We start from the raw sequence: 27,304 nt of genomic DNA, 5'->3' as shown, positions 1-27,304 counted from the left end.
ACAGCAATCTCGCGGGGAATCCGCTGCGGAGACTGCCGTTATCGTTTAAAGGACCGCTCATGATAAAGATGGATACCTCGGTTGAGGCAGCAGCTGCTGCTGTTACCGAGATATTCATCTGTAAAAACAGGACGTATATATACATGAGCAGGTCCTTAAGTGGTTAAAATAGTGGGTTGTGAGAAACGCTTTGGGGTAGTAAAAGAGGGCCCTTGCCTACGGCGGGGCTCCTTGCCCTTCCCAGACTGTGGGAGCAGTGTGCTCTTACCACCAGTGGCATCCTTAATGATGTCATCCAGGGACGCCCCAAAAAGCCGCTCACCCTTAAAGGGCAAATCCACCAGGGCCTTCTTGGAGGATTGGTCCGCAGACCAGAATTTCAGCCACACAAGGCGGCGTAGTACCACCACATAGGCGGAGGCTCTGAAAAGCAAGGGAAGCGTATCCAGGGCCGACTCACAGACAAATTTTAGACCCTGAACCAATTGTTCAGCCAGGTCCTTGCAGGTCTCGGAAGCATCCTGCTCCTCCAGCTTCTGCAGCAACAACTTTGCCCGTTCAGCCAGCGTCTGCGGCACCAGAGACCCGGCCACAACCGGTCTCACAGCCGAACCCACAACTGTGAACATAGGAGAGTGGAGGCTGTGGCCCGCTCTATCAGTGAGGTCCGTAAAAGCGGGAGCCCCTTCCACAGGCAATGTGGTGGCTTTACTCAGTCTGGACACAGGAGGGGCCACTGATGGAGGAGAGACCAACTTTTTCAAAAAGTCCTCCTCAAAGGGATAACGGACCGCAAAGTTTTTAGGAACAGCAAAAACTTTCTATGGCGTGTCCCATTCCTTACATAGCAATTGTTCGAAATATGGAATACAGGGAAATACTTTTGCGGTGCTAGGCGGTTTGCGGAACCCAAAAGGGACCGGCACATCTGGTGCCCCCGCCAAATCCTCAAGTTTATGAGTATCACGCACCGCAGAAATAAGAGCTCCAACAAATTCCCTATCATTTACTGACCCTGAGGCAGAGTCATCCTCACAGTCTCTGTGGGTTAAGCCTGCATCATCTGACATGACAGAACCAGATCCTGAAGCAAAAGCAGGCAATGAGTCTGTGTCAGAGATATCCCCAGAAGCAGGCTCAGGGAGGGGGCGCTTTGTTTACCCCTTCTGGGCACTAGCTGCTTCAAACCTGGCGAAAAACGCCTCAAGGACAGCCGACATTGCCTCAACAGATGCGGCAGGGGGATTAAAGTATAACTCAGGCATTGCTGGGGCGGAAACACCAGGTTCAGGTTCCATGTTGCCCCACCGCTGTGTACTGCAAGGCAGAACAACCCACCAGTCACCTCCTGGCTGCAAAAAAAGAAGCAGAGGCCTCCCAGGGACTCACCACCCCACCCGGCTGCAGAGAGAGCTGAAAACCTGAGGTGTGCTCTGATGTGCTGGCTGTGCTGCGTCTCTCACCTCATGGAAGATTTGCGGCGTTTTGCAGCGCTAAAACTGACACAAGAGGCCAAGAAATTTCCAAGATGGTTGCCGTATGAGGTAAAAATCACCAGCGGGCTACAGCAAAATGGCCGCCGAGCTATTGATGTACCAAACACCTCACACTACACAGCAGCACCCCCCAGAGTAAAAACACAGTCCTCCACAACACACGGGCCCCGGATGGTAATAAAGAAGCCCCAGGAGGCCCCCCCCTCACAGCCGCTACCCAGTCTGGGGAAGGATGGAAAGGAAAGGGAGAGAGGAAAGCAGGGCGGACCCTCAGTCGACCTCCCCAGGGAAAACACCAGCCATACCACCTTGCCAGGGCAAGTGGCCACTACTTACCCATCCTGCGACTACCGGCAGGAGGTATCCCGGACAGAACCAACGTCCACTAATGGCATGGCTGTCGGCCAGACACACTGTGACAAGGCCATAGAGACCGGTCATATGTGTGTCCTGGAACATGTAGTTCCCCGGCCGCCCCTGGAGCAATGGGGCCTGTCATGAATGACCCAGAACTGAGCTGAGGGCCGGCACATGCTCGATGGCCGAACATGGGGGGACTACAAGAGTCAAGACCCAGCCTGTAACCCAGTCGGCTGTTGATAGAAGAATCATAGGATTCAAAATGCAGGAACAAAATAATAAAAAGTGAAAAAAAATCTCCAGAGTACAGGAACTCCAGAGTGCCTGTCCTCTACTGACGTTAGGCAGAAAGAAACTGGAGCTGCTAGAGCAGGGTGTGGGTTATACCTGGGGAACCACGCCCCCTGGGAGGAGCTGCACTGAGGAAAGTGTTGTTAACACTTAAAGTGCTTTGTTTCTGCCTAACTCTCCTGAAGGAAGCGGATATAACCCTAAGGGCAAAGGCTGCTGTGTCCGTCCATGAACGGAAGAGAAAAAGTCATTTAAAACTGCTTGCGGCTTTAATGTAATGTCTGGTCCCAGCAATATGGATGATAAATCATTGAGAAAAATTTCATGGGCACCTCCCCCAGCCCATTACCAGCCCCTTTGGGTCTTGTATGGATATTAAGGGAAACCCTGCAACCAAATAAAAAAAAAAAAAGAAAGGCGTGGGGCCCCCAGGCCCTATATACACTGAACAGCAGTATACAGGTGGTGCAAACAAGAAAGGGACTATAGGTTTGTTGTTACATAGAATCTGTTTGTAATTTTGAACTGGTACATTTTTAAAGTGTAGCTCCAGCCAATCTCTATTTTTAGGCTTTTTGGAAAAAATAGGGAAGGGTTATCACCCCTGTAACATTTGTTTTGCTGTCTGTGCACCTGTTCAGAAGATTTCACCTCACTTTCCGTCCCAATGACAAATGTTTTTTTTAAATTTGGGGGTTTTAGTGAAACAAAGGATTGGCAATAAGGCATCAGTGGAGAGGAGACACCTTTTTCCCATACTAACTCTTACAGGAGAGAATTTCACTTCCTGTTGTCTCCTTCCGTTTGCAAGTTGGATGTTTGAAAGTAGGGGCCTGCAGTATATACTCTGCAGAAATTTGGCCCTAAGTTGTTGTTGTTGCTGTTGCCACAACACTGTAAGCCCTCACAGTTACTCTTGGTGGGCGCAGGAATGAGCCCTGCTGTGAAATATTAGATCAAGAATTGTAATTACATGCTCCTGTTAAACAGGGGCAAACAAATTGGGCCTTAGGCACTGGTGCTGGTGCCACAAAGCTTACCTGAATACAATTGCTGGGGTTCTCATACTAATAATACTTCAGACAGGCAGTTGATTCTGCCAGCTGCAGTTTAATCAGTATATATATATATATATAAACAACAAGGAGAGGCAATAAAAAAAGAGGGCAAGCAGGCTCTGTGTCTACAGGCAACAGTGCTGGTCGTGGACACGGTGCATCCTCATCAGAACGTGGCTGTTGGACACCCTTGTCCTTCTTTTTGGCAGCTGGCCGTGTTGAGCTGCAACATGCCGAAGACTTGGTAGAGTGGATGACCAAGCCATAATCATCATCCTCATCCTCTCTCACCCAGGCTCAGGGTACTTTGTCTGGCAAAGCAGCTGCCAACGCGGCCTCTTCCCTCGGCTCAATGGCATCAGTCACTCCTTCCCTAGCCCCATCATGTCCTCCTGAGGAGTCCCCCGAACTGTTTGACCACAGTGTTGGGTAGATGCTGCAGGAGGATGCGCAGTGTTTTGAAGGCTCCCATGATGGTACCTAGCTAGAGGAAGGCAGTAACATGAGCCCAGAGAGAGGGGGTGCCCAAGAAGGACAGCAATCTGGCAGTCATGTTCCCCCAGCTGCAGCATACTGCCAGGTTTGCTCCTGTGATGAGAAGGGAGGGGGATGATGAGGTCACTGACTCCACGTGGGTGCCTGATAGGAGGGAGGAGGAAAAAAAATGTGCTTACTATGATCAAATTGGTAATATAAATAAAATATTTTATGAATCCCTCTACAGCAGCAATAATAGTGGGATAAACACATTAAAGATAAAAAGAAAAATTGCACTATGTGTCCAATAAGAAAGGCTGGTAAGAAAAAACACAAAGACTTCCTGGGTCTTAAATAAACCTGATAAATTGAATGCTCACCAGAAAGTAAGCCAATATGGCGGATGGCTATTACCCAGCCCAGGTCTTTGGTTAGCACACCAGTACTAACTCCTGCAATGTTGATAGGTTTCAGCAGATGATTGACTCCACAGGATGCGTAGAAAAAGAAAAAGGAAAAAGAAAAAATGTAGCAAGATCCTGCCAAAAACGGTGACCCTTAAGATAGGATCAATGCTATGGGGTATGGGAGACACAAATACACCCAGTGTTCACAGTATGTATTAGTGTACCACCACTGCATGAGGTGTCTCCTTACCAAACAATGGATATTAAACAGCAATAGGATCGAACCAAGTGGAAGACATACAAATCCACCACAATGTGAACCAACGCCATACAGGGAATCTCCTTACCAGATCAAAGCAGCTATGCACATTAAAGCAGATGTGCCACTAAAAAAATATATTAAAAGCCAGCAGCTACAAATACTGCAGCTGCTGACTTTTAATATAAGGACACTTACCTGTCCTGGAGTCCAGCGCCATCCGCAGCAGATGACGAGCGATCGCTCGTCACCCTGCTGCTCCCCCCTCCATCCACGGTGAGGGAACCAGGAAGTGAAGCGCTCCGGCTTCACTGCCCGGTTCCCTACGGCGCATGCGCGAGTCGCGCTGCGCCTGCCGATTGGCTCCCAGCACACAGCGGGAGCCGAGTGTTCCCAGCATAAACGGGGGACGGATGGGATGCCCGTCCTTTGCCCGTATCGTGTGGCCGGAAGTGGGTGCAAATACCTGTCTGTAGACAGGTATCTGCACCCCCCTGAAAGGTGTCAAATGTGACAACGGAGGGGGGGAGGGTGCCGATCAGCGCGACTTCACTTTAGGGTGGAGATCCGCTTTAAAATGTATAGGGCAACTGCAGGCTAATAGATGCAGACTCTCACTGCTGCGACTGTAACCTTTGTATGACTCGTGGATGAGATAAGTACCCAGGAAGAAACAAAGGACTTGAAGAGAAGCCAAAGTGTTGTATACAACCTGGGCCTAGGATCCAACGTGCTTAACCGTATATATTCCTTCAGCTCCTCATAACCAAAGAACAAAGCGGACCTCTCCTTGCTCCTCATCAGCTGGGATCTCCAACTCCCACTATACCCTCAGTCCTCTCTGAAACCTGCACTGAGAGGAATGAAGGTGTAGAATTAGGTGTGTCACAGACAAGTACTTGCGGGCAATCTGCTATCGGTACACCAACGGCAGATTGTACCAGGCAAATTTACCTGCCCCAGCTGCTGCAGCGCCGAAAGAAGTTTGCTCCCAGCCATCCACATGCCCAACAGTTGAATGCTAGCTTGGCTAAATTGCTAGCACTTCAACTGTTGCCTTTTCATTTGGTAGACTCTGCCCCCTTCTGTGAGTTTGTGGAATGTGAGGTACTTTAGTGGCAGGTTCCCAGACGCCACTTTTTCTCACGGAAGACGATTCCGGCTCTCTACCGGCATGTGGAAGGCAATGTCTATGCCTCGCTGGACAGGGCGGTCAGCGGTAAGGTGCATATTACCGCTGACTCATGGTCCAGCAGGTATGGACAGGAACGTTGCCTATCTTTTACGGCGCATTGGGTGACTCTGCTGGCAGCTGGGAAGGTTGCGGGACAAAGTACAGTAGTGTTGGAGGTTGTTCCGCCACCACGCCTCCAAAATGCCCCCTCCTCTTCTTCTTCCTCCATTGCCTCTTCCTGTGCTCGGAACCAGCGGTGCTCCGAAGGCGTTCAAGGAGGTACGCAGGCAAAAAGATGCCATGCGGTACTTGAGCTGGTGAGCTTGGGGGACAGGAACCACACTGGGGCAGAGGTTCTGTCAGCTATGCAGGGGCAGGCTCAGAGGTGGTTGACGCCACGCCAGCTTAAGCCAGGAATGGTGGTTTGCGACAATGGCACCAACCTCCTCTCCACCCTCCGACATGGTGTCCTGCATCCAGCGTTCTTTCGGAATGCACATTCAGTGCTACTGGAGGCTTTGTAACCGATCACAGGGGGTGCCTGTCCACCGACTCGATCGATCGACTGACCTTTATAAAAATGAATCAGTCTTGGATCACCACCAGCTACCAAGCACCTGATGCTAATGTGCAAAGGACACTAAATCAAAATACTGCATGTCCCTGCCTGTATTTGTATGAGAACCCCAGCAATTGTATTCAGGTAAGCTTTAGGTGCACACTCTGCAAAGGACACAGTACACTAAGTGAAAATACTGCAGCTAGCACAATCACCTGCCTGCCTGTCAGTATATTATGAAGAGAATAACAGGAACGGATCTAGCTAAACTGAATACAGTGTATAAATACACACACACACAAACACCTGGGATGCATATATATCCTCTACACACTAACTGAAGCGAACTGACTCGTCTGCTTGCTCTATTTAACTCAAAATAAATTACACGGTCTCTCTGCGCAAACGGCCCATAATGTTCTAAATTTGGCGAACGGTCGAACAGCCGATGTTCGAGTTGAACAAGCTCATACCTACTCAGGGCTCTCACTTTCCGGCTGTTGGAACCTGCTACTGAGTGAAAAAGTGAAGTGCTTACCAGATCATAAAAAAAAAGGGGGCACCATGTTAGTATAAGGCAGAGTTTAGTTAATGGCAAGAATGTAATGGGCTTGCTGCCAAAGCCCCTCTGAATTGAAAATGTTATTTGTTTGCTGCCTTATAGGAATAAATGCTCGGGTCAAACCTGCTTAGATCGTTCCTGGGTATCCCTGTCTCATGCATATTTTACTGATACCAATACTATTTAAGCATATCCCCCTTACAACATATACATACCTTTTCTTATGTAATCTTTAAACTCAGCCAGAGCCGTGAAATTCTGCTCTTCTTCAGAAAAGGAAACAGTAGGAATGCGAACCGCTCCTAAGAAAAATAACCTTTTGTTAACACCATAAATTTGGTAAGCAGTTTTTAAATGAATGTTGCTCTTTAGTGGTCCATTTCTTGGTAATAAATTACACTAAACAAAGTAAATGTAAACTCAATTGGTCTGTTAACCACATACAGTAACATCTAAGGAAAATATACATAGCAAAAACACAGTGATCTAAATGAAGAGATGAAGAGATGAAGCCTTTAGGCTTCATGTACACGGGACATTTTTACAACCTCTCCTGAACAATTTAACTTGACTGATAGTAACCCACATTTAAAACGTCCGTTTTGCTGCTTTGAAAAAATAAATAAATAGTTGCCGTGTTTAGAAGCGTTTGAAATGCCTCTAAACTCAGCTTCTGCCCAGGTTTACACTGGGATGCGGGAGTGAAGCCATGCGAGTTCAGCTGAACTCGCACGATTTCACTCCCGCTGGCAGTCTCGATGTCGGCCGGGATTTCAGAGACATCTGTGCAGGTTTCTGTACAGATGTCAATGTAAATCGCGGCCCGAAATCGCAAACAGTAGTACAGGAACTACTTTTTGAAATCGGTGCAGCGCCACAGATGCGGCGTCGCACCGATTAGGACGGTGGCCATTGCCGGCAAATGCCGCCGATTTGAGATGCGATTTGACATCGTACCAGTGTAAACCAGACCTCTGAACCCATTTTTGCATTCCAAAAAAAGCCTCTAAACTCAACTGCCTAGAAACTACTGTAAACAACCCTGTGTACATGGACAGATAAGATAACAGAGGAGCGATCAGGAGCAGTTGAATAAAAAAAAAACGCCCAACTGTTTCTAAATGTCTGTTTAGCGACAGCAGTGTACATGAGGCCTAAGTCGTTTTTGATTGCCTTCTGTTTCCTTATTGGGAAGATTTTACCCTAGTTTCCCAACAGGGGAGGAAGTGATAAGAATCTTTTCAACAGGGACACATACAAAATAAATAAATACACATGTAGTGCTCACTCCCAAAGGAACCACTGGTTGTATTGGGCCTTCCTAGCTTATCTAGGTCACAACTAGGGGTGTAATGGATCAAAAAACTCACGGATCGGATCGATCCTCGGATCAGGAGTCACGGATCGGATCATTTTCGGATCAGCGCAAAAAAAAAAAAAAAATGTGTGTGTGTGTGTGTGTGTGTGTGTGTGTGTGTGTGTGTGTGTGTGTGTGTGTGTGTGTGTGTGTGTGTGTGTGTATATATATATATATATATATATATATATATATATATATATATGTATATATATATATATATATATATATATATATATATATATATATATATATATATATATATATATATATATATATATATACACACACACACACATTTCAGGGGTGGATTAAAGAGGAAGCAGGTGAGGCTGTTTGGGACTTGTTAAAAGTACAATCTTGATGTTTTTACAGCTATATATATATATATTATATATATATATATATATAATTATATATAGCTGTAAAAACATCAAGATTGTACTTTTAACAAGTCCCAAACAGCCTCAACTGCTTCCTCTTTAATCCACCCCTGAAATGTGCTCTCCCCCCCCCCCCCCCCATCCTCCTCTCACACTAGTGCTTCTCTGCTAATATTCCCTCTCCATGTCGGCTTGCCAGAGCCCAGTGCACAGCGTGACACGCCTCCCCGGGGAGGCGTGTCTCGCTGGGCTCTGGCAAGCAGACTGGGTGGAGCAAGATCGCTCCGGAGCTAGGCCGAAGCCGGGGACTTTCCTAGGCCTAGGCTCCGGAGCGCTCCGCGGATCGCGGGGTGTGCCGATCCGAACGGGGTGGCCCGTTCGGATCACGGATCGGTGACGATCCGTTGCACCCCTAGTCACAACAGTTGAAAGGTTGTGACCTGCACTTACCGATCCACTAGTGGTGACCATCAGATTGACTTCCACACTACTGACCTCTTGCTTGCAGTGCACTTATTAAGCAGCTTTTGAAGGGTTAGGGTAACGAACACCCCTGAGGCAATAGACACCGGTCATTAACCCCTTCCCTACCAAGTCATTGTAAAATGACATTGGCGGGTTCCCTCCCTCCCTCCAGGTGGACTTCATATGACGTCCTGGGCTGTCAGAGGTGAGGAGACCGATGTGTGTTCCCAGTACAGAGGAACACACATTGGTCTCCTCCCCTTGTGAGTCCCCTACCCCTACAGTTATAATCACTCACTAGGGAACATATTAACACCTTGATCGCCCCCTAGTGTTAACCCCTTCCCTGCCAGTCACAGTTATACAGTAATCAGTGCAGATTTATAGCACTAATCGCTGTATAAATTTGAAAGGTCACAAAAACGTGTCTAAAGTGTCCTACGTGTCCGTTGCAATGTCACGGTCACAATAAAAAATAAAAATAAAAAAAAAACACAGGAAAACGCCGCCATTACTAGTAAAAAGATGAAAAATAAAAATGCCATAAATCTATCCCTTATTTTGTAGATGCTATAACTTTTGCGCAAACCAATCAAACGCTTATTGCAATTTTTTTTAACCAAAAATATGTAGAATAATACGTATTATGAGGAAAATTTAAAAAAAAATAAAAAGAAATGGATATTTATTAAATGAAAAAGGTAAAAAAATATTGTGTTTTTTTCAAAATTGACGCTCTTCTTTTGTTTATAGTGGGGAAAAAAAAAACGCAGATGTGATCAAATACCACAAAAAGAAAGCTCCATTTGTGGGAAAAAAACCATAAAGATTTCATTTGGGTACAGTGTTGCATGACCGTGGCAATTGTCATTCAAAATGCGACACCGCTGAAAACTAAAAAAAATTAGTCTGGGCAGGAAGGGGGTGAAAATTACCTGTATTGAAGCGGTTAAAACAAAAAGAGAAAAAAAAGCAAGTTATTCACATGAAACTAAACCTTCCTTCCTAGGCTTGAGGGGGAGGATGAACCTAGGCTTGAGGGGGAGGGTGAACTAGAATTACATTGGGCACACAGGTCAGCTAGGGGTCAGAAATTAATATAGAGTGCAATGGGGATAGATGGAGGGAGGGTTATGGCAGGTGACAAGAAAGTTCCCATGTTGCAAACAGCCATTGGAAACTATAGTGCCATTTGTACTACAAATAATGATATGAAAAACACCAAAGTGTTTGTTCACCAATGCCAGAAGTCTGCCAAGCAAAATAGGTGAGTTGGAAGCTCTGGTGCATGAGGAGAGCTATGATGTAAATCGGTATTGCTGAAACTTGGCTTCAATCCTCACATGACTGGGCTATTAATATTCCTGGCTATGCTCTCTTTCGGAAAGACAGGGTAAAAAGGAAAGGTGGCGGGGTCTGTCTCTATGTGAGAAGTGACCTCAAAGCAAGCTTGAAAGAGGACCTGGTTGATGGAGAGTGTGATGAGGCTGAAGCATTATGGGTGGAACTGCATACAGATGTGTGTGTAGTTCAAAGTTAATCATTGGAGTTTGTTATAGACCACCAAGGCCGCCATCAGGGGGGTACAGGCAGTACACCTGCAAGAGGCCCGGAGGTCCCCAGGGGCCTGATGGCAACCCCCCTTTTTTTAATTACACTTTATATAATATATATATATATATATATATATATATATATATATATATATTTATTATTTTTATTTAAGGGCCCAGAGGTCCCCAGGGCCCCGGATGGCAACCCCCTTTTTTTATAAAAAAAGTTTAAAAAAATGTTATTTTATTTCATATATATATATATATATATATATATATATATATATATATATATATATATATATATATATATATATATATATATATATATATATATATACACACACACACACACACACACACATATACATATATATATATATACACACACACACATATACATATATATACACACACACACACACACACACACACATAGTGCCTTGCAAAAGTATTCGGCCCCCTTGAACTTTGCAACCTTTTGCCACATTTTAGGCTTCAAACAAAGATATAAAACTGTAATTTTTTTTTGAAGAATCAACAACAAGTGGGACACAATCATGAAGTGGAACGAAATTTATTGGATATTTCAAACTTTAACAAATAAAAAACTGAAAAATTGGGCGTGCAAAATTATTCAGCCCCCTTAAGTTAATACTTTGTAGCGCCACCTTTTGCTGCGATTACAGCTGTAAGTCGCTTGGGGTATGTCTCTATCAGTTTTGCACATCGAGAGACTGAAATTTTTGCCCATTCCTCCTTGCAAAACCGCTCGAGCTCAGTGAGGTTGGATGGAGAGCGTTTGTGAACAGCAGTTTTCAGTTCTTTCCACAGATTCTCGATTGGATTCAGGTCTGGACCTTGACTTGGCCATTCCAACACCTGGATATGTTTATTTGTGAATCATTCCATTGTAGATTTTGCTTTATGTTTTGGATCATTGTCTTGTTGGAAGACAAATCTCAGCCCCAGTATCAGGTCTTTTGCAGACTCCCATCAGGTTTTCTTCCAGAATGGTCCTGTATTTGGCTCCATCCATCTTCCCATCAATTTTAACCGTCTTCCCTGTCCCTGCTGAAGAAAAGCAGGCCCAAACCATAATGCTGCCACCACCATGTTTGACAGTGGGGATGGTGTGTTCAGGGTGATGAGCTGTGTTGCTTTTACGCCAAACATAACGTTTTGCATTGTTGCCAAAAAGTTTGATTTTGGTTTCATCTGACCAGAGCACCTTCTTCCACATGTTTGGTGTGTCTCCCAGGTGGCTTGTGGGAAACTTTAAACAACACTTTTTATGGATATCTTTAAGAAATAGCTTTCTTCTTGCCACTCTTCCATAAAGGCCAGATTTATGCAGTATACGACTGATTGTTGTCCTATGGACAGAGTCTCCCACCTCAGCTGTAGATCTCTGCAGTTCATCCAGAGTGATCATGGGCCTCTTGGCTGCATCTCTGATCAGTCTTCTCCTTGTATGAGCTGAAAGTTTAGAGGGACGGCCAGGTCTTCGTAGATTTGCAGTGGTCTGATACTCCTTCCATTTCAATATTATCGCTTGCACAGTGCTCCCTGGGATGTTTAAAGCTTGGGAAATCTTTTTGTATCCAAATCCGGCTCTAAACTTCTCCACAACAGTATCTCGGACCTGCCTGGTGTGTTCCTTGTTCTTCATGATGCTCTCTGCGCTTTAAACGGACCTCTGAGACTATCACAGTGCAGGTGCATTTATACGGAGACTTGATTACACACAGGTGGATTCTATTTATCATCATTAGTCATTTAGGTCAACATTGGATCATTCAGAGATCCTCACTGAACTTCTGGAGAGAGTTTGCTGCACTGAAAGTAAAGGGGCTGACTAATTTTGCACGCCCAATTATTCAGTTTTTTATTTGTTAAAAAAGTTTGAAATATCCAATAAATTTCGTTCCACTTCATGATTGTGTCCCACTAAAAAAATTACAGTTTTATATCTTTATGTTTGAAGCCTAAAATGTGGCAAAAGGTCGCAAAGTTCAAGGGGGCTGAATACTTTTGCAAGGCACTGTATGTATATATATATATATATATATATACAGTCCTGATCAAAAGTTAAAGACCACTTGAAAAATGGCAAAAAATCATATTTTACATTGTTGGATCTTAACAAGGTTCCAAGTAGAGCTTCAACATGCAACAAGAAGAAATGAGAGTGAGCCAAACATTTTTTTGAGGATTCGATTTAATTAAAACAACGAATAAACTGAAACAGGCTGTTTTTCAGCTGATCAAAAGTTTAGGACCACACCTCCAAAAAAAACCTAAACCCCCCCAAAACAGAAATCCAAGTTCCAAACATGAACTCAGTAATGAGTAGCTTCGCCGTTATTGTTGATTACTTCAAAAAAAAAATTCGGCATGCTTGATGCAAGCGTTTCCATGAGGTGAGTGGGAACATTTCTCCAAGTGGTGAAGACAGCCGCACGAAGGCCATCTACTGTCTGGAACTGTTGTCCATTTTTGTAAACTTCCCTTGCCATCCATCCCCAAAGGTTCTCAATTGATTTAGATCAGGGGAACACGCAGGATGGACCAAAAGAGTGATGTTATTCTCCTGGAAGAAGTCCCTTGTCCTGCGGGCAATGTGTACTGTAGCATTGTCCTGTTGTAAAACCTGTTGAAAAACTAGGGGTGCAACGGATCGTCACCGATCCGCGGAGCGCTCCGGAGCCTAGGAAAGTCCCCGGCTTCGGCCTAGCTCCGAAGCGGCGGCCATCTTGCTCCACCCAGTGTGCTTGCCAGAGCCCAGCGTGACACACCTCCCCGCCTCAGCGTGTTGACTTCTGTAGTCGGCGCGCTGAGGCGGGGAGCCATGTCACGCTGTGCTCTGGGCTCTGGCAAGCACACTGGATGGAGAAGATGGGACTCAACTACATTTTAATTCTAAAAAAGGCAAGTAACTTGGCAACACAGCACAGTCTCATGATCATTTAGGTAAATGGTAACCCTAGGTAATCCTTCAATCTTTTGTAGGCAAACTTTTTTTTTATATCCTTTTATTTAATTTGCCATCGTTTTTGGCAATAAGTGCAGGGAATGTTGATACTATTTATAGAGATCAAAGTTTATACGGTGTGGTCATTTTAAGGAGATTACTTTTGTATCTGTACATTTGAAAATTTTTCTTTATTGCTGATCCGAAAAACGATCCGATCCGTGACTCCTGATCCGAAAAACGATCCGAGAGTTTTTTGATCCGTTGCACCCCTAGTCGTTACCACACAGACGAGGGCCCTCAGTCATGAGGAATGCTCTCTGCAACATCTGGACATAGCCAGCGGCCGTTTGACGCCCCTGCACTTCCTGAAGCTCCATTGTTTCACTGAAGGAAAAAGCACCCCAGACCCCTCCACTGTGGCGCGTAGAAAACATCTCAGGTGGGATCTGCTTGCCATGCCAGTAACGTTGGAAACCATCAAGGTTACATTTTTTCTCATCAGAGAATAAAACTTTCTTCCACCTTTGAATGTCCCATGTTTGGTGCTCTCTTGCAAAGTCCAGAGGAAAAGCGATTTAATCTCCAATTACTGAAAGTTTTCTTCACAGTAAGAGCTGTGAAAATGTGGAACAGACTCCCTCCAGAGGTGGTTCTGGCCAGTTCAGTTCAGTAGATTGCTTTAAGAAAGGCCTGGATACTTTCCTAAATGTACATAATAGAACTGAGTACTAAGATTTAGGGATGCACCGAAATGGAAATTTCAGAACCTAAACAAAACCAAAATAAAATAAAAATAAAATAAAAAAAATTCAGTTTGAAACCGAAACCGAAAATGAATTTTCTTTGTTTTCCCCCTATTTAATTTTTTTGGCGGCAATCGATGTGGCAATAAATAATTGATGGTTACAGTGGCTGCGTTTGATGGCACAGTGGCTGCGTTTGATGGGCACAGTGGCGACGTGTGTTGGCAGTGGCATAGTGGCTGTGTGTGATGGCAAAGTGGTGGCAATTGATGGGGCAAACTGGCAGTGGCAATAATAGATGGTTACAGTGGCTGTGTTTGATGGCACAGTGGCTACGTTTGATGGGCACAGTGGCGACGTGTGATGGCACAGTGGCTGCATGTGATGGCACAGTGGCTGCATGTGATGGCACAGTGGCTGCATGTGATGGCACAGTGGCTGCATGTGATGGGCACAGTGGTGACGTGTGTTAGCATAGTGGCTGCGTGTGATGGCACAGTGGCTGCATGTGAAGGCACAGTGGCTGCGTTTGATGGGCACAGTGGTGACGTGTGATGGCACAGTGGCTGTATGTGATGGCACAGTGAGGCTGCAATTAATGTTTTTTTTGGTAGTCAGATAAGGCAAGCATGGCTCAATAACACACAAACGTTAAACGTTTGTGTGTTATTAAGCCATGCTTGCCTTATCTGACTACCAAAAAAAATATCAATTGCAGCCTCACTGTGCCACTGTGAAAAAAATGGCACCTCAGTTCCTCAGTTAGTTAACCCCTTACCCCCCCCCCCCTCGGAACTAGCCATTTAACATGAACACAGGGATAAAGGTTAAAGGTTTTGTGCTGCTTACTTTTAGTACACTGCTAGGTTCCTCCTAGGCATGCAGTGTGATTACAGGCTCACAGGCTCCGACACAGCTCCCTGCCTGCTCCGAGTCCTCCCTCGCCTCCGGCCGTGACGTCACGCGGCTCACGCTGCTGGACTATACCAAGAGAGTCCAAAGAGTATGGGGAGTCCAAAAATCAGGAAATAGGAGCTAGGAGGACTCCAGTGGAGCGCGATCGGCAGTCGGCACACAATTTGTACAGTGCCACTGCCGCTTCTCGCGCTATGTACAGGTCTGGCGGCCAGAGTGTGTGTCTGGCGGTCTGCGTGTACATAAGAACATTGCCCCCCCTCTCGTAAACTAAATGGTACAACCCAAAGCTTCATTATCGGCAATTTTTACTGTGTTTCGGCAGGGACCCAAAAATGCTATTTTCGGCCGATATGTATCGGCCGCCGATAGTCGGTGCATCCCTACTAAGATTTGTAGGTAAAGTTGATCCAGGGTAAATCCGATTGCCTCTCGGGGGATCAGGAAGGAAATTTTTCCCCTGCTGTAGCAAATTGGATGATGCTCTGCTGCGTTTTTTTGCCTTCCTCTGGATCAACTGTGGTTATGGAGTTGGGTGTATGGGATTGTACTATGTTTTTTATTTTGTTTGTTTATTTTTTTGTGGTTGAACTGGATAGACTTGTGTCTTTTTTCTAACTATGTAACTATCCTTTACAGCAGGGATAAGCAATTAGCGGACCTCCAGATGTTGCCAAACTACAAGTCCCATGAGGCATAGCGAGACTCTGACAGCATCAAGCATGACACCCAGAAGCAGAGGCATGATGGGACTTGTAGTTTGGCAACAGCTGGAGGTCCGCTAATTGCTTATCCCCGCTTTACAGCCATGAAGGCTGCCATCGGCCTCTGGTTGATCTACAGTTGCCATGGTGCTGCATAAATGGTCAGTTATGACCACAGCCATTTGTTGGGTTGACAGTTTGGTAGAGTACAAATACCTGGGACAGTCATTCATGGCATGCCTTAATTGTAAATGTTTTTGAAAACCATTAAATTGATGAAATTCAATTGATTGATTTAATTCCGATTTAACCACTTGCCAACTGCAATACACATCAAAAATTTCAGAATTAAAACAAAAATAGTGACTATATAGACCGAGCTAAAATTTTACAAACCCATTTATCCAAGTATGATGGGCAAATAAAAAATATATCAAAAGGACACCAAAGATTTTGAGGAAAATAAAATCTATAAAATGGCAGGAAAATATTAGTCAAGCTACTTCGCCCGAAACATCAGTAGAGAGGGAGGTAGAAATTCACCATGTAGTTGCACAAATGACTAAAACACCCAAAAACCCCCAAAGATCTAGTACCCCTAAAAAAAAACACGATCAAACCTTCCACCAATTCTAAACACTATCCTCCTCCTCCTAACCCCTACCCATATCCTCCTCCCTATCCAGTGCAAACTTATAATAGGTTTGCACCTTTGGATAATAGACCATCTGATTACAACTACTATGAACAGAATAGTAATCAGTATCCACATAGACCACCGCAAGGAGGTTTTAGAGGAAACTTTAGAGTTAGGCCCATGCCATATAAAAATCACTACCGGGGCAGGGAATGGAGGGATTGGAGCAAGCCTTACCGTTCTCCGGCCAATCCCCCACACCCTACCAAGGAACGTCAAGAAAAAGAGGTAGAAAAGGAGGAAGGGGAAAGAAAAAGAAAAAGACAATTAGACCAGGGTATTTCCAATTTAGCAGGAGTAGAATTTTCAGATAAATAATTTAGAGATATTAAGTCAGGGTTTGAAATTTGCACCAAACAAAGACGTGGACAAGTTTGATGTATTCATTGATATTGAGAAATATATCAGAAAACTAAATAATATAAAAAAAAAAAAAATATTTGCAGGCAAAACTAATAATCTTAATATGGTAATTAGTGATCTCCCTTTGTACACAGCGGGCTGAAAAACAACTCTGTTTTCAACCCCAAAAAGTGTATGAATCACCATATAGGAGGTCTTTAAAAGAGTTGTAAAGTAAAAACAATTTTTAAAGGGTCACTAAAGGCAGATTTTTTTATTTTTTTTTTTAATAAGAAACATGTTCTACTTACCTCCACTGTGCAGCTCGTTTTGCACAGAGTGTCCCCTAACCCTGTCTTCTGGGGTCCCTCGGCGGCTGTCTCGGCTCCTCCTCGCAAAAGCTTTCTACCTTCATGCGAGCGAGCGAGCATGGTGGAAAGCTTTTGCAAGCACGCTCCCGTGATACAGCAGCGGGCATAGCCGGCAACTGTATCACGCGGCCCCGCACCCTGGTGCGCCGTGTCATCCGCTGTGATTGACAGCAGTGCCAGCCAATGGCTGCGCTGCTATCAATCCGTCCAGCCTAGCCAATCAACGGCCAGGCTGGGAACCGAAGACGATCACATGGACGCGCGCGGGACTTTCGAGGGGTCAGGTAAGTAAAACGGGGGTTCGGGGGGGGGGGCGGTACCGTCGGATGTTTTTTCACCCTAATGCATAGGATGCATTAAGGTGAAAAAACATTTACCTTTACAACCCCTTTAATGCAATCAATGCATTAAGGTGAAAAATCATCTGATGCTGACGCCCCCCCACCCCCCGTTATACTTACCTGATCCCTCGAAAGTCCCGCGCTCGGTCCCGAGATCCTCTTTGCCGCTCAGACATTGGCTGGCCCTGTTGTCAATCACATCCAGTGACGCGGCGCGCCGAGGCCGAGTGATACAGTGAGCGGCTATGGCCGCTCGCTGTATCACGGGAGCGCGCCTGCAATTACTCACCACCATGCAAGCTATCTCACATGACTGTGGTCACTACTTGCGGGGAGGACCAAAGCCGCCGAGGGACCCCAGAAGACGTGGATCGGGGTCACTCTGTGCAAAACTAACTGCACAGTGGAGACAAGTATGACATGTTTGTTATTTTACCACTTCAGCGCCGGACCATATTGCTGGTCAATGACTGGGCCCCTTTTTGCGATTCGGCACTGCGTCACTTTAACTGACAATTGCGCGGTTGTGCGACGTGGCTCCCAAACAAAATTGGTGTATTTTTTCCCCCACAAATAAAGCTTTCTTTTAATGGTATTTGATCACCTCTGCGGTTTTCATTTTTTGCGCTATAAACAAAAATAAAGCGACAATTTTGAAAAAAAAAATTATAATTTTTACTTTCTGCTGGTATAAATGATCCCCAAAAAATATAAAAAAAACGTTTTTTTTCCTCAGTTTAGGCCGATACGTATTCTTCTACATATTTTTCGTAAAAAAAAAAAAATCGCAATAAGCGTTTGATTGGTTTGCACAAAAGTTATAGCGTCTACAAAATAGGGCATAGTTTTATGGCATTTTTATTAATATCTTTTTTTTTACTAGTAATAGCAGCAATCAGCGATTTTTATCGGTACTGCGACCTTATGGCGGACACTTCTGACACATTTTTGGGACCATTATATGGGCTATAAAAACGCATTGATTACAATAAAAATGCCACTGACAGGGAAGGGGTTATCACTAGGGGGCAAGGAAGAGGTTAAGTATGTTCCCTGGGTGTGTTCTAACTGAAGGGGGGGTGGACTGACTTGGGGAAATGACTGATCGCTGTTCATACATTGTCTGTTCATACAATCAGGCATTTCTCCCCCTGACAGGACCAGGAGCTGTGTGCTGCTCATTGGTCCTTAATCCTGACGCTGCATAGATTACAATAACATTTAGAAGTAGAGTGGAATATTTTATATATACACATTATTGTGGTACATTTAACAACTTATATAGTACAGGGTGTCCTTGTGGACTTTTTTCCATACATATCTGGTAAAAAACGCACAGCCTAAAAGGTTGGTGCTGAATACACAGATGAGCTTTAGCATATAGATTGGAATTCATTTTTTATGACATACTATAGATCATTTATTAATTTATAATTATTCTATTAATTAAAGGTAATAAGTTAATTGTGCAAGCGGTACCAAGTAGTGTAAAGGCGTATGATACATTAGCACCGAACTATACTGAAATGTTTTTAAATTTGTTGTGCTAACATGGGCCACCAGGAGTGGCGCTGTGGTACGGTTTTTATATGTATCTTTGTCTGGTGCATTTGTAAACCAGCACTGCCGCTGCACGCACACATTTTCCTTATCTAGTAGTTAGGCTTTAAGACTATAAATAACATGACCGTCTGTGAACAGGTACGCCCCCTGAAGATGTAATTAATGAAACGTACGTCGAGGCGGTACCTGGTCACGCTGTCTTGCGCCATATGCGGTCCTCCGGTTGTTCCCTGTGGACGGTGGAGTCAGGGCCGGTGCAAGGATTTTTGACACCCTAGGCGAAACCCAATTTTGCCGCCCCCTTGGCTCCACCCCTGACTCCACCCTCTTTGCCATGCCCATGTATACCCCACCATTTTAATGAAGTGCCCATCAAATGTAGCCTCACAGGCACCCATCAATGAATGTTTGCTTCCATTCATTTGTGAGTCGGGACACAGACACATTTCTCTGCCACCGCTGAGCCTCTGACACTATGTGCAAATGGAGCGGCGGCTGCCTGCTGATGCTGAGACGTAGTTGCTTGCTGCAGAGAGAAAAGAGAGTAGGAACACCAGTGGCCGGGCGCCCCTAGGGAGCAGGGTGCCCTAGGCGGCTGCCTAGTTTGTCTCGTGGTAGCACCGTCCCCGGGGTGGAGTGCACGCTATCCACGGAGGTGGACGGAAACCTGATCCAGTGTGACAAGCCAGCAGCCGGGTAGGCACCCACAAATGTAAGGAGCCATTTGGCTAAATCTTTTTAAACACGTATTTTAATAAACAGTATTATGCTATGGATGTCCTATATTTTTGCATATTTCCCATCTGCAACTCTGAGGAGGAGGATACGGTACATATCTCCAAGCCATACACATACAGTGCCTTGGGAAAGTATTCGGCCCCCTTGAACTTTGACCTTTTGCCACATTTCAGGCTTCAAACATAAAGATATAATACTGTAATTTTTTTTGAAGAATCAACAACAAGTGAGACACAATCATGAAGTGGAATAAAAATTATTGGATATTTCAAACTTTAACAAATAAAAAACTGAAAAATTGGGCGTGCAAAATTATTCAGCCCCTTTACTTTCAGTGCAGAAAACTCTCTCCAGAAGTTCAGTGAGGATCTCTGAATGATCCAATGTTGACCTAAATGACTAATGATGATAAATAGAATCCACCTGTGTGTAATCAAGTCTCCGTATAAATGCACCTGCACTGTGATAGTCTCAGAGGTCCGTTTAAAGCGCAGAGAGCATCATGAAGAACAAGGAACACACCAGGCAGGTACGAGATACTGTTGTGGAGAAGTTTAATGCCGGATTTGGATACAAAAAGATTTCCCAAGCTTTAAACATCCCAAGGAGCACTGTGCAAGCGATAATATTGAAATGGAAGGAGTATCAGACCACTGCAAATCTACAAAGACCTGGCCGTCCCTCTAAACTTTCAGCTCATACAAGGAGAAGACTGATCAGAGATGCAGCCAAGAGGCCCATGATCACTCTGGATGAACTGCAGAGATCTACAGCTGAGGTGGGAGACTCTGTCCATAGGACAACAATCAGTCGTATACTGCACAAATCTGGCCTTTATGGAAGAGTGGCAAGAAGAAAGCCATTTCTTAAAGATATCCATAAAAAGTGTTGTTTAAAGTTTGCCACAAGCCACCTGGGAGACACACCAAACATGTGGAAGAAGGTGCTCTGGTCAGATGAAACCATGCAAAACAATGCAAAACGGCAACAATGCAAAACGTTATGTTTGGCGTAAAAGCAACACAGCTCATCACCCTGAACACACCATCCCCACTGTCAAACATGGTGGTGGCAGCATTATGGTTTGGGCCTGCTTTTCTTCAGCAGGGACAGGGAAGATGGTTAAAAATTGATGGGAAGATCGATGGAACCAAATACAGGACCATTCTGAAAGAAAACCTGATGGAGTCTGCAAAAGACCTGAAACTGGGACAGAGATTTGTCTTCCAACAAGACAATGATCCAAAACATAAAGCAAAATCTACAATGAAATGGTTCACAAATAAACATATCCAGGTGTTAGAATGGCCAAGTCAAAGTCCAGACCTGAATCCAAGTGAGAATCTGCGGAAACTGAAAACTGCTGTTCACAAACGCTCTCCATCCAACCTCACTGAGCTTGAGCTGTTTTGCAAGGAGTAATGGGCAAAAATTCCAGTCTCTCGATGTGCAAAACTGATAGAGACATACCCCAAGCGACTTACAGCTGTAATCGCAGCAAAAGGTGGCGCTACAAAGTATTAACTTAAGGGGGCTGAATAATTTTGCACGCCCAATTTTTCAGTTTTTTATTTGTTAAAAAAGTTTGAAATATCCAATACATTTCGTTCCACTTCATGATTGTGTCCCACTTGTTGATTATTCCAAAAAAATTACAGGTTTTATATCTTTATGTTTGAAGCCTGGCAAAAGGTCGCAAAGTTCAAGGGGGCCAAATACTTTCGCAAGGCACTGTATATGAGCAGGCACTAACCTGTCAAGGCGACATTTGACTTTCTTTCTAACCAAAGAAGTCAAATACATCAGGTAAGCAGATCTTATCGTTTGGGTGTCGTATATCTGGTGAAGAACTAATCTCATAATTTGTTTGAATCACAACACCTTGCAATCAATATTTTGTCACTGGACTTTTTTTGCAAAAACTTTTTTCGTTTGGGACTGTTTTTTTTTTTATATTTACACATGTACTTTCAAACAGGACTTTTTTCATCTGAGATTTATTGATTTAAATGTCAATGTGTTCACAATATATTCAAGCACTATTTCACTATTATATGGTGTAGTATGGATGCTAGGGTTGTCCCGATACCACTTTTTTAGGACTGAGTACAAGTACCGATACTTTTTTCAAGTAGTCGCCGATACCGAATACCGATACTTTTTTTAAAATGTGTCCCCAAATGCAGCGATGTCCCCCCACAGATGCAGCCATGTATCCCCCCATCCAGCCATTGTCTCCCCCCATCCAGCCATTGTCTCCCCCCATCCAGCCATGTATCCCCCCATCCAGCCATTGTCTCCCCCCATGCAGCAATGTATCACCCCCATCCAGCCATTGTCACCCCCCATCCAGCAATGTATTCCCCCAGCCATTGTCTCCCCCCATCCAGCCATTGTCACCCCCCCCATGCAGCCATTGTCACCCCCCATGCAGCCATTGTCACCCCCCATGCAGCCATTGTCACCCCCCATGCAGCCATTGTCACCCCCCATCCAGCCAGCGTCTCCCCCCATCCAGCCAGCGTCTCCCCCATCCAGCCAGCGTCTCCCCCATCCAGCCAGCGTCTCCCCCCCATCCAGCCAGCGTCTCCCCCCATCCAGCCAGCGTCTCCCCCCCATGCAGCCAGCGTCTCCCCCCATGCAGCCAGCGTCTCCCCCCATCCAGCGTCTCCCCCCATCCAGCCATGTCCCGCTTACCTGCATCCCCGCTGCCGCCGACTGTGTAATACGCCGGGAACATTACAACTTTGAATCGCTGTAATGATTGGCGCCGCGCTGCGTATAGACACTCCCCCTCGCTCGGGATTGGACAGTTCACCCGAGCGAGGGGGAGTGTCTATGCGCGGTGCGAATCATTACAGCTATTCAAAGCTGTAATGTTCCCGGCGTATTACACAGTCGGCGGCAGCGGGGATGCGGCGAATGGCGGCGGGATGCGGCGTCACGCCGACGGCGGCGGGAAGTATTCTATATTGGTATCGGGGTATTTGCGGGAGTACGAGTACTCCCGCAAATACTCGGAATCGGTCCCGATACTAGTATCGGTATCGGGACAACCCTAATAGATGCACAACAGTTTCTACACAGCGCCCCCTATATTCACTATAATTGCCATTGGCAGTATATAACACTTTAAGGGGAGCAGCATTTTTTTTAATTGTAATTTGTTAAACATTTATATATTTAGATTTGGCATGGAGCAATTTTTCATTCAATACACACGTGTCACGGTTTGTAAGTGGTTTACTGGGGTTATGGCTGAATCTATCACCATAACCCCAGTATCTTTTTTTTATCCAGCCGATGGCTGGCTTTGTCATGGAAGCGATCCAAGCAGCTCATTAGCCACTGGCAAGAAGAAAGAAGCCCGGGAGGGGGGGGGCGCTGTAAAAGAGCTAAAATAAGAAAGCGCCCCCCCCCCCCCGGCGGAAGATAACCAGACGGCGGTGAAGACTGACACATCACCCCCCCCCCGTAGAAGACATCGAAGAAGGCCCCCCTCGTAAAAGAGCTAAAGAAGAGAGGGGGGGCCCCCGGAGCTGACTAAATTACTTTACGCTCGCTCGTCCCCACCCCTTTCCTGACCGGCCAGGCTGCTGCTCGGATACGGGTCTGGTATGGATTTTGGGGGGAACCCCATGTCGTCTTTTCGGCGTACGGGGTGTCTCCTTAAAATCCATAGCAGATCCAAGGGCCTGGTATGCTCCTGTAGGGGGAACCAGGGCTGTGGAGTCGGTAGATAAAAGTTTTGACTCCTAAATGTTCCGCCAATCTAAATTTAGTAGGAGTCGGAGTTGGTGCATTGTTTGCTGACTCCGACTCCGACTCCAGGTACCCAAAATTTTCTCTGACTCCACAGCCCTGGGGGGAACCCATGCCAGTTTATTTGAATTTTGTCGTGGAGTTCCCCCTCAAGATTCATACCAAACACAGTGCTTGGTATTGCAGGGATCCAAGTTGGATCCCCTTTCAATATCGTGCCGTGGCTAAACGCAACCGCAGCTAAAAGCACTGTACAAATGCAGCTAATCGCTGTGCCTGGAGTCTTGAATTCCAGCAAAACATAAACATGCTTTTAGCTGCGGCAAAACAGCCGTTCGTTTGAAAGGGGCCTTAAGGTCTTCTTCTACCAACAAGCAAGTACTCCTTTGGTCAAATGTACAAGCACATCCAAGTAATGTGTACCATGACCCCCTTTCCCTGTATTTTTGTTCCTTGCCCAAACCCAACAGATTAATAGTCTTTTTTGGATGCATGCATACCTGTACATGCATGTATGTATATGGACATACATCCAATAATTTTCTTTCATGTCCAACTTGTACGCATGTGCACATATGCTCATAATTACGCACATATAAGATCAGGTTTCTTATAATCTTCCTTTCACTATTTTTTTTTATAATTCACACACACACACACACACACACACACACACACACACACATATATATATATATATATATTTTTTTTTTTTTAAATCCCCTTATTGCCCCTTCCCCCACACATCATGCACATAAGTTTAACATATTGTGTTGCCCTTTCATGTATTTGTTCATGGTTAGTTTTTATACAATTGTATATTTGTTTGCTTTGTAATTTGCCATATTGCTGCATTTGTAAATTGTGCGACCCCCCCTCACGCTAACAGTGAGGACTTTAGGACCCAGAAGCACTGGTGCTTATACTACAAAAGCCCAGAGCAAACATGGCCCCCATCAGGCTTGAGAAAGAAGCGCATGCTCCGCAAACGCGTTGCCTACTGGCTCCCCCACATCACCCGGAAGTATTGCCATCCATCTGATCCAGCGTCCATCCGGAACTGACGTCACAGCTCGGCTCCCAGTGTGTCAGAGACAGAGGTAGCGACGGCTTCCACCGACGCCAACCGCTCCACAACACAGCCACATACAGTGACAGCCGGGGACGTTTCTTTGGTGATACATGCCTAATCTCACCAACGCTTGCGCGTAAGCTTGCTGCTGTTTTTATCCAATAAATGTTACACTACTTATTACACTTAGAGTGGCGCCATTGTGTTATCCTCTTCTATAATATTACACTCACTTGTTAGCTGTAATATCTATCTTCCCTGATTTCCGGTTTGGCATAAAAAACAAAGTTATAATAATTGATGATGGCCGTTTCCATCTTGCTTGTGGGCTTGTGAAGCCCACAAGTATTTATTTCCTGGATGCAGTGAATGCTGATCTCCCAGAATTCACCGCTCGTTCCCACACATGCTCAGTGTTGACGGGGAAAGCGGCATAAACTTCCAGGTTGCCATCACAACGGGCGGCGTTGTCGGACGTTCCCGCCTCGTTGTGATGCCAACAAAAAGAAACACAGATGATGCAAAGCTTTGTACGGGAAGAGAGCAACGTCACGCGTCACTTCTGGTTTTACGATCTCTCTCTGCGGCGATCCACACTGACTCCTGGGAATGCTGACACTTAGCTCCCAGGAGACAGTGCGCCGCCGGGGGAAAAGGGATAGACGCACCTACTCCTGCTGGGGGTGACAAGCAGGGTGTGCCACTAAAAAAGACTGTTAATAAGGTAAATACAGCACCAAATTTCTGGTTCATTGCCACATCTGTGCAATGCACTAATGGTGTTAAGCTTAAACGCCATTTTTTTTTGCATTTTTGCAATAGCTTTAATCAGCGTTTTTCAGTGTAGCTTATTTTTTTCAATAGATAAAAAAAAAAAACGCAAAAAAACACTGGTGCCGGCATTTGAGCGTTTTTCGTTGTTTAGCATTTTTTCCCACCAAAAAACTGCATCAGAAAAAAGCCAATAAACTCCAAAGCTCATTAAACACTAAAAAACACCCATGTGGCCAACATAGAGTTCAGTTTATGGGCTTTAAAAAAAATAAAAAAGCCAAAACGCCAATAAACTACAGTTTATCAGCTTCAGTGTGCATGGAGCCTTATAGCTTTTTTTTAGCTTAAGTGTGCATGGAGCCTTAGTGAGTAATTTGTCTGGACCTCCGCTTTAAGTAGGATGTTTTGCAATTGAAATTTGTTATCCATTCACTGCGCTGTCAGGCTAAGAATGCTCGTTGGACTGACATCTGAACTCCAAATGTCAGTAGTAAAACGGATTGCTATGATGTCGGAAGTCATGAGCTCATGAACGTGTTTTCTAACACTGCAAAACAATTCAGGTAGACAGGTATCTGCAAAGTAGCATCTGATTGGTAGTAACGCGCAGTGACGATCCTGACCTCCCTGGGGCCCTAAGCAAAGTGACATTAAAGTTGAGAAGCGGAGGGAGGGCTGCCGAAGATGACATGTCACATTAAAGCTGAGAAGCGGGGGTTCTGCTGTCGGAAATTACATCTTACATTAAAGTGAGAAGCCGGTGCTGACTTCTTACCTCTTCTCCCATGCAGCCAGCGAGTTGAAAAGCGGGGTGAGGGGCCGAAGATGACTTCTTACCAGGCGGGGCCTCTAGTAATTTGAGGGGCCCTCCGCAGCTTTGCGGGCCCTAAGCGGCTTGCATAGTGAGCCTATAGGGCGAATCGGCCCTGGTAACGCGGCTCAATATGTTGCATAAGCCTACGAAATCCAATGTCCTCCCCAACAGAGAATGGCTGGTCATCTAATGCAGTAAATTCCATATTTTTTTCTGTAATGGCACAAACTTTGGGACTGTCATTATTTAACCTTTTCAAAGACTGTGGCCACAGATGGTGTTAAGCCTGAGGCACTTTTTGGAGGTGGGACGGTTTTCTTGTATTCTGTATGCAGAACTGGATGATGTGTTTTAGGTGGTGTATCAAACATGTTGAAAAATGCCTTGGCACTATACCCCCTCTTGAAATTTATGCTGAGCAAAAACTCCAGATTGCAAATTTGGGGTCTTTATCAGAAACTTTAAAATATTTCCACACTGCAGACATGGTCCACCTTTGCTGGTAGCGCAGAATAATAGCATAGAATGATCTATAGTTGGAGTGAAATCTGAGGGGGGGGGGGGGGTAAAGGACAAAAACAAATTTAAAAGCTAAACTCCATGCAGCTTTAAAAAAAAACAAAAAAAACTAACCAATCTTTTTTCTATTTTTGCAGCACGCTCTTGCCATGCAAGGTAGTTATGTCTGCTGTATATCTGACTTGTACCAAAAAGATTATATTATATTTTATATATATATATATATATATATATATATATATATATATATATATATATATATATATATATATAAAAAAATTCCCACTTCAGACTTCGCCAACAAAGGACAAGGAGACTTGCTCACGGAACATAGCGTCTCTTTTATGGCTTCGCATCATATGTGGTTATTTCTTTGATACATTTTATATTCTTTCCTGGTGCAAATGCAACGTTTATCGTTTTTTTTTTTTTTTTCACAGGCATTTATAAATCGTACACTTTTTTTTTCCCCTCCCTCCTACCCGGATCTGTGTGCCCTATGCTGTTATCGTTTCTTTTTATTTTCTCACCGGCCAATAACTGTCATGCCTTGTACAAATTTTTCAGATGA

At 44.9% G+C, this 27,304-nt stretch overlaps 1 protein-coding gene across 1 annotated transcript in view; it reads right to left on the bottom strand.

Moving 5' to 3' along the window:
* Positions 1 to 27,304, bottom strand: part of PM20D1 (peptidase M20 domain containing 1) — a 359,154-nt gene that overhangs the window by 316,340 nt on the left and 15,510 nt on the right. The window contains 1 exon segment of the mRNA XM_040337628.1: positions 6,859 to 6,945. Within this exon segment, the coding sequence (XP_040193562.1) occupies positions 6,859 to 6,945 (87 nt within the window).

This window comes from Rana temporaria, chromosome 2 (genome assembly GCF_905171775.1).
Source record: "Rana temporaria chromosome 2, aRanTem1.1, whole genome shotgun sequence".
Classification (NCBI taxonomy): Eukaryota; Metazoa; Chordata; class Amphibia; order Anura; family Ranidae; genus Rana; species Rana temporaria.
This window is presented reverse-complemented; position numbering and strand designations above follow the sequence as displayed.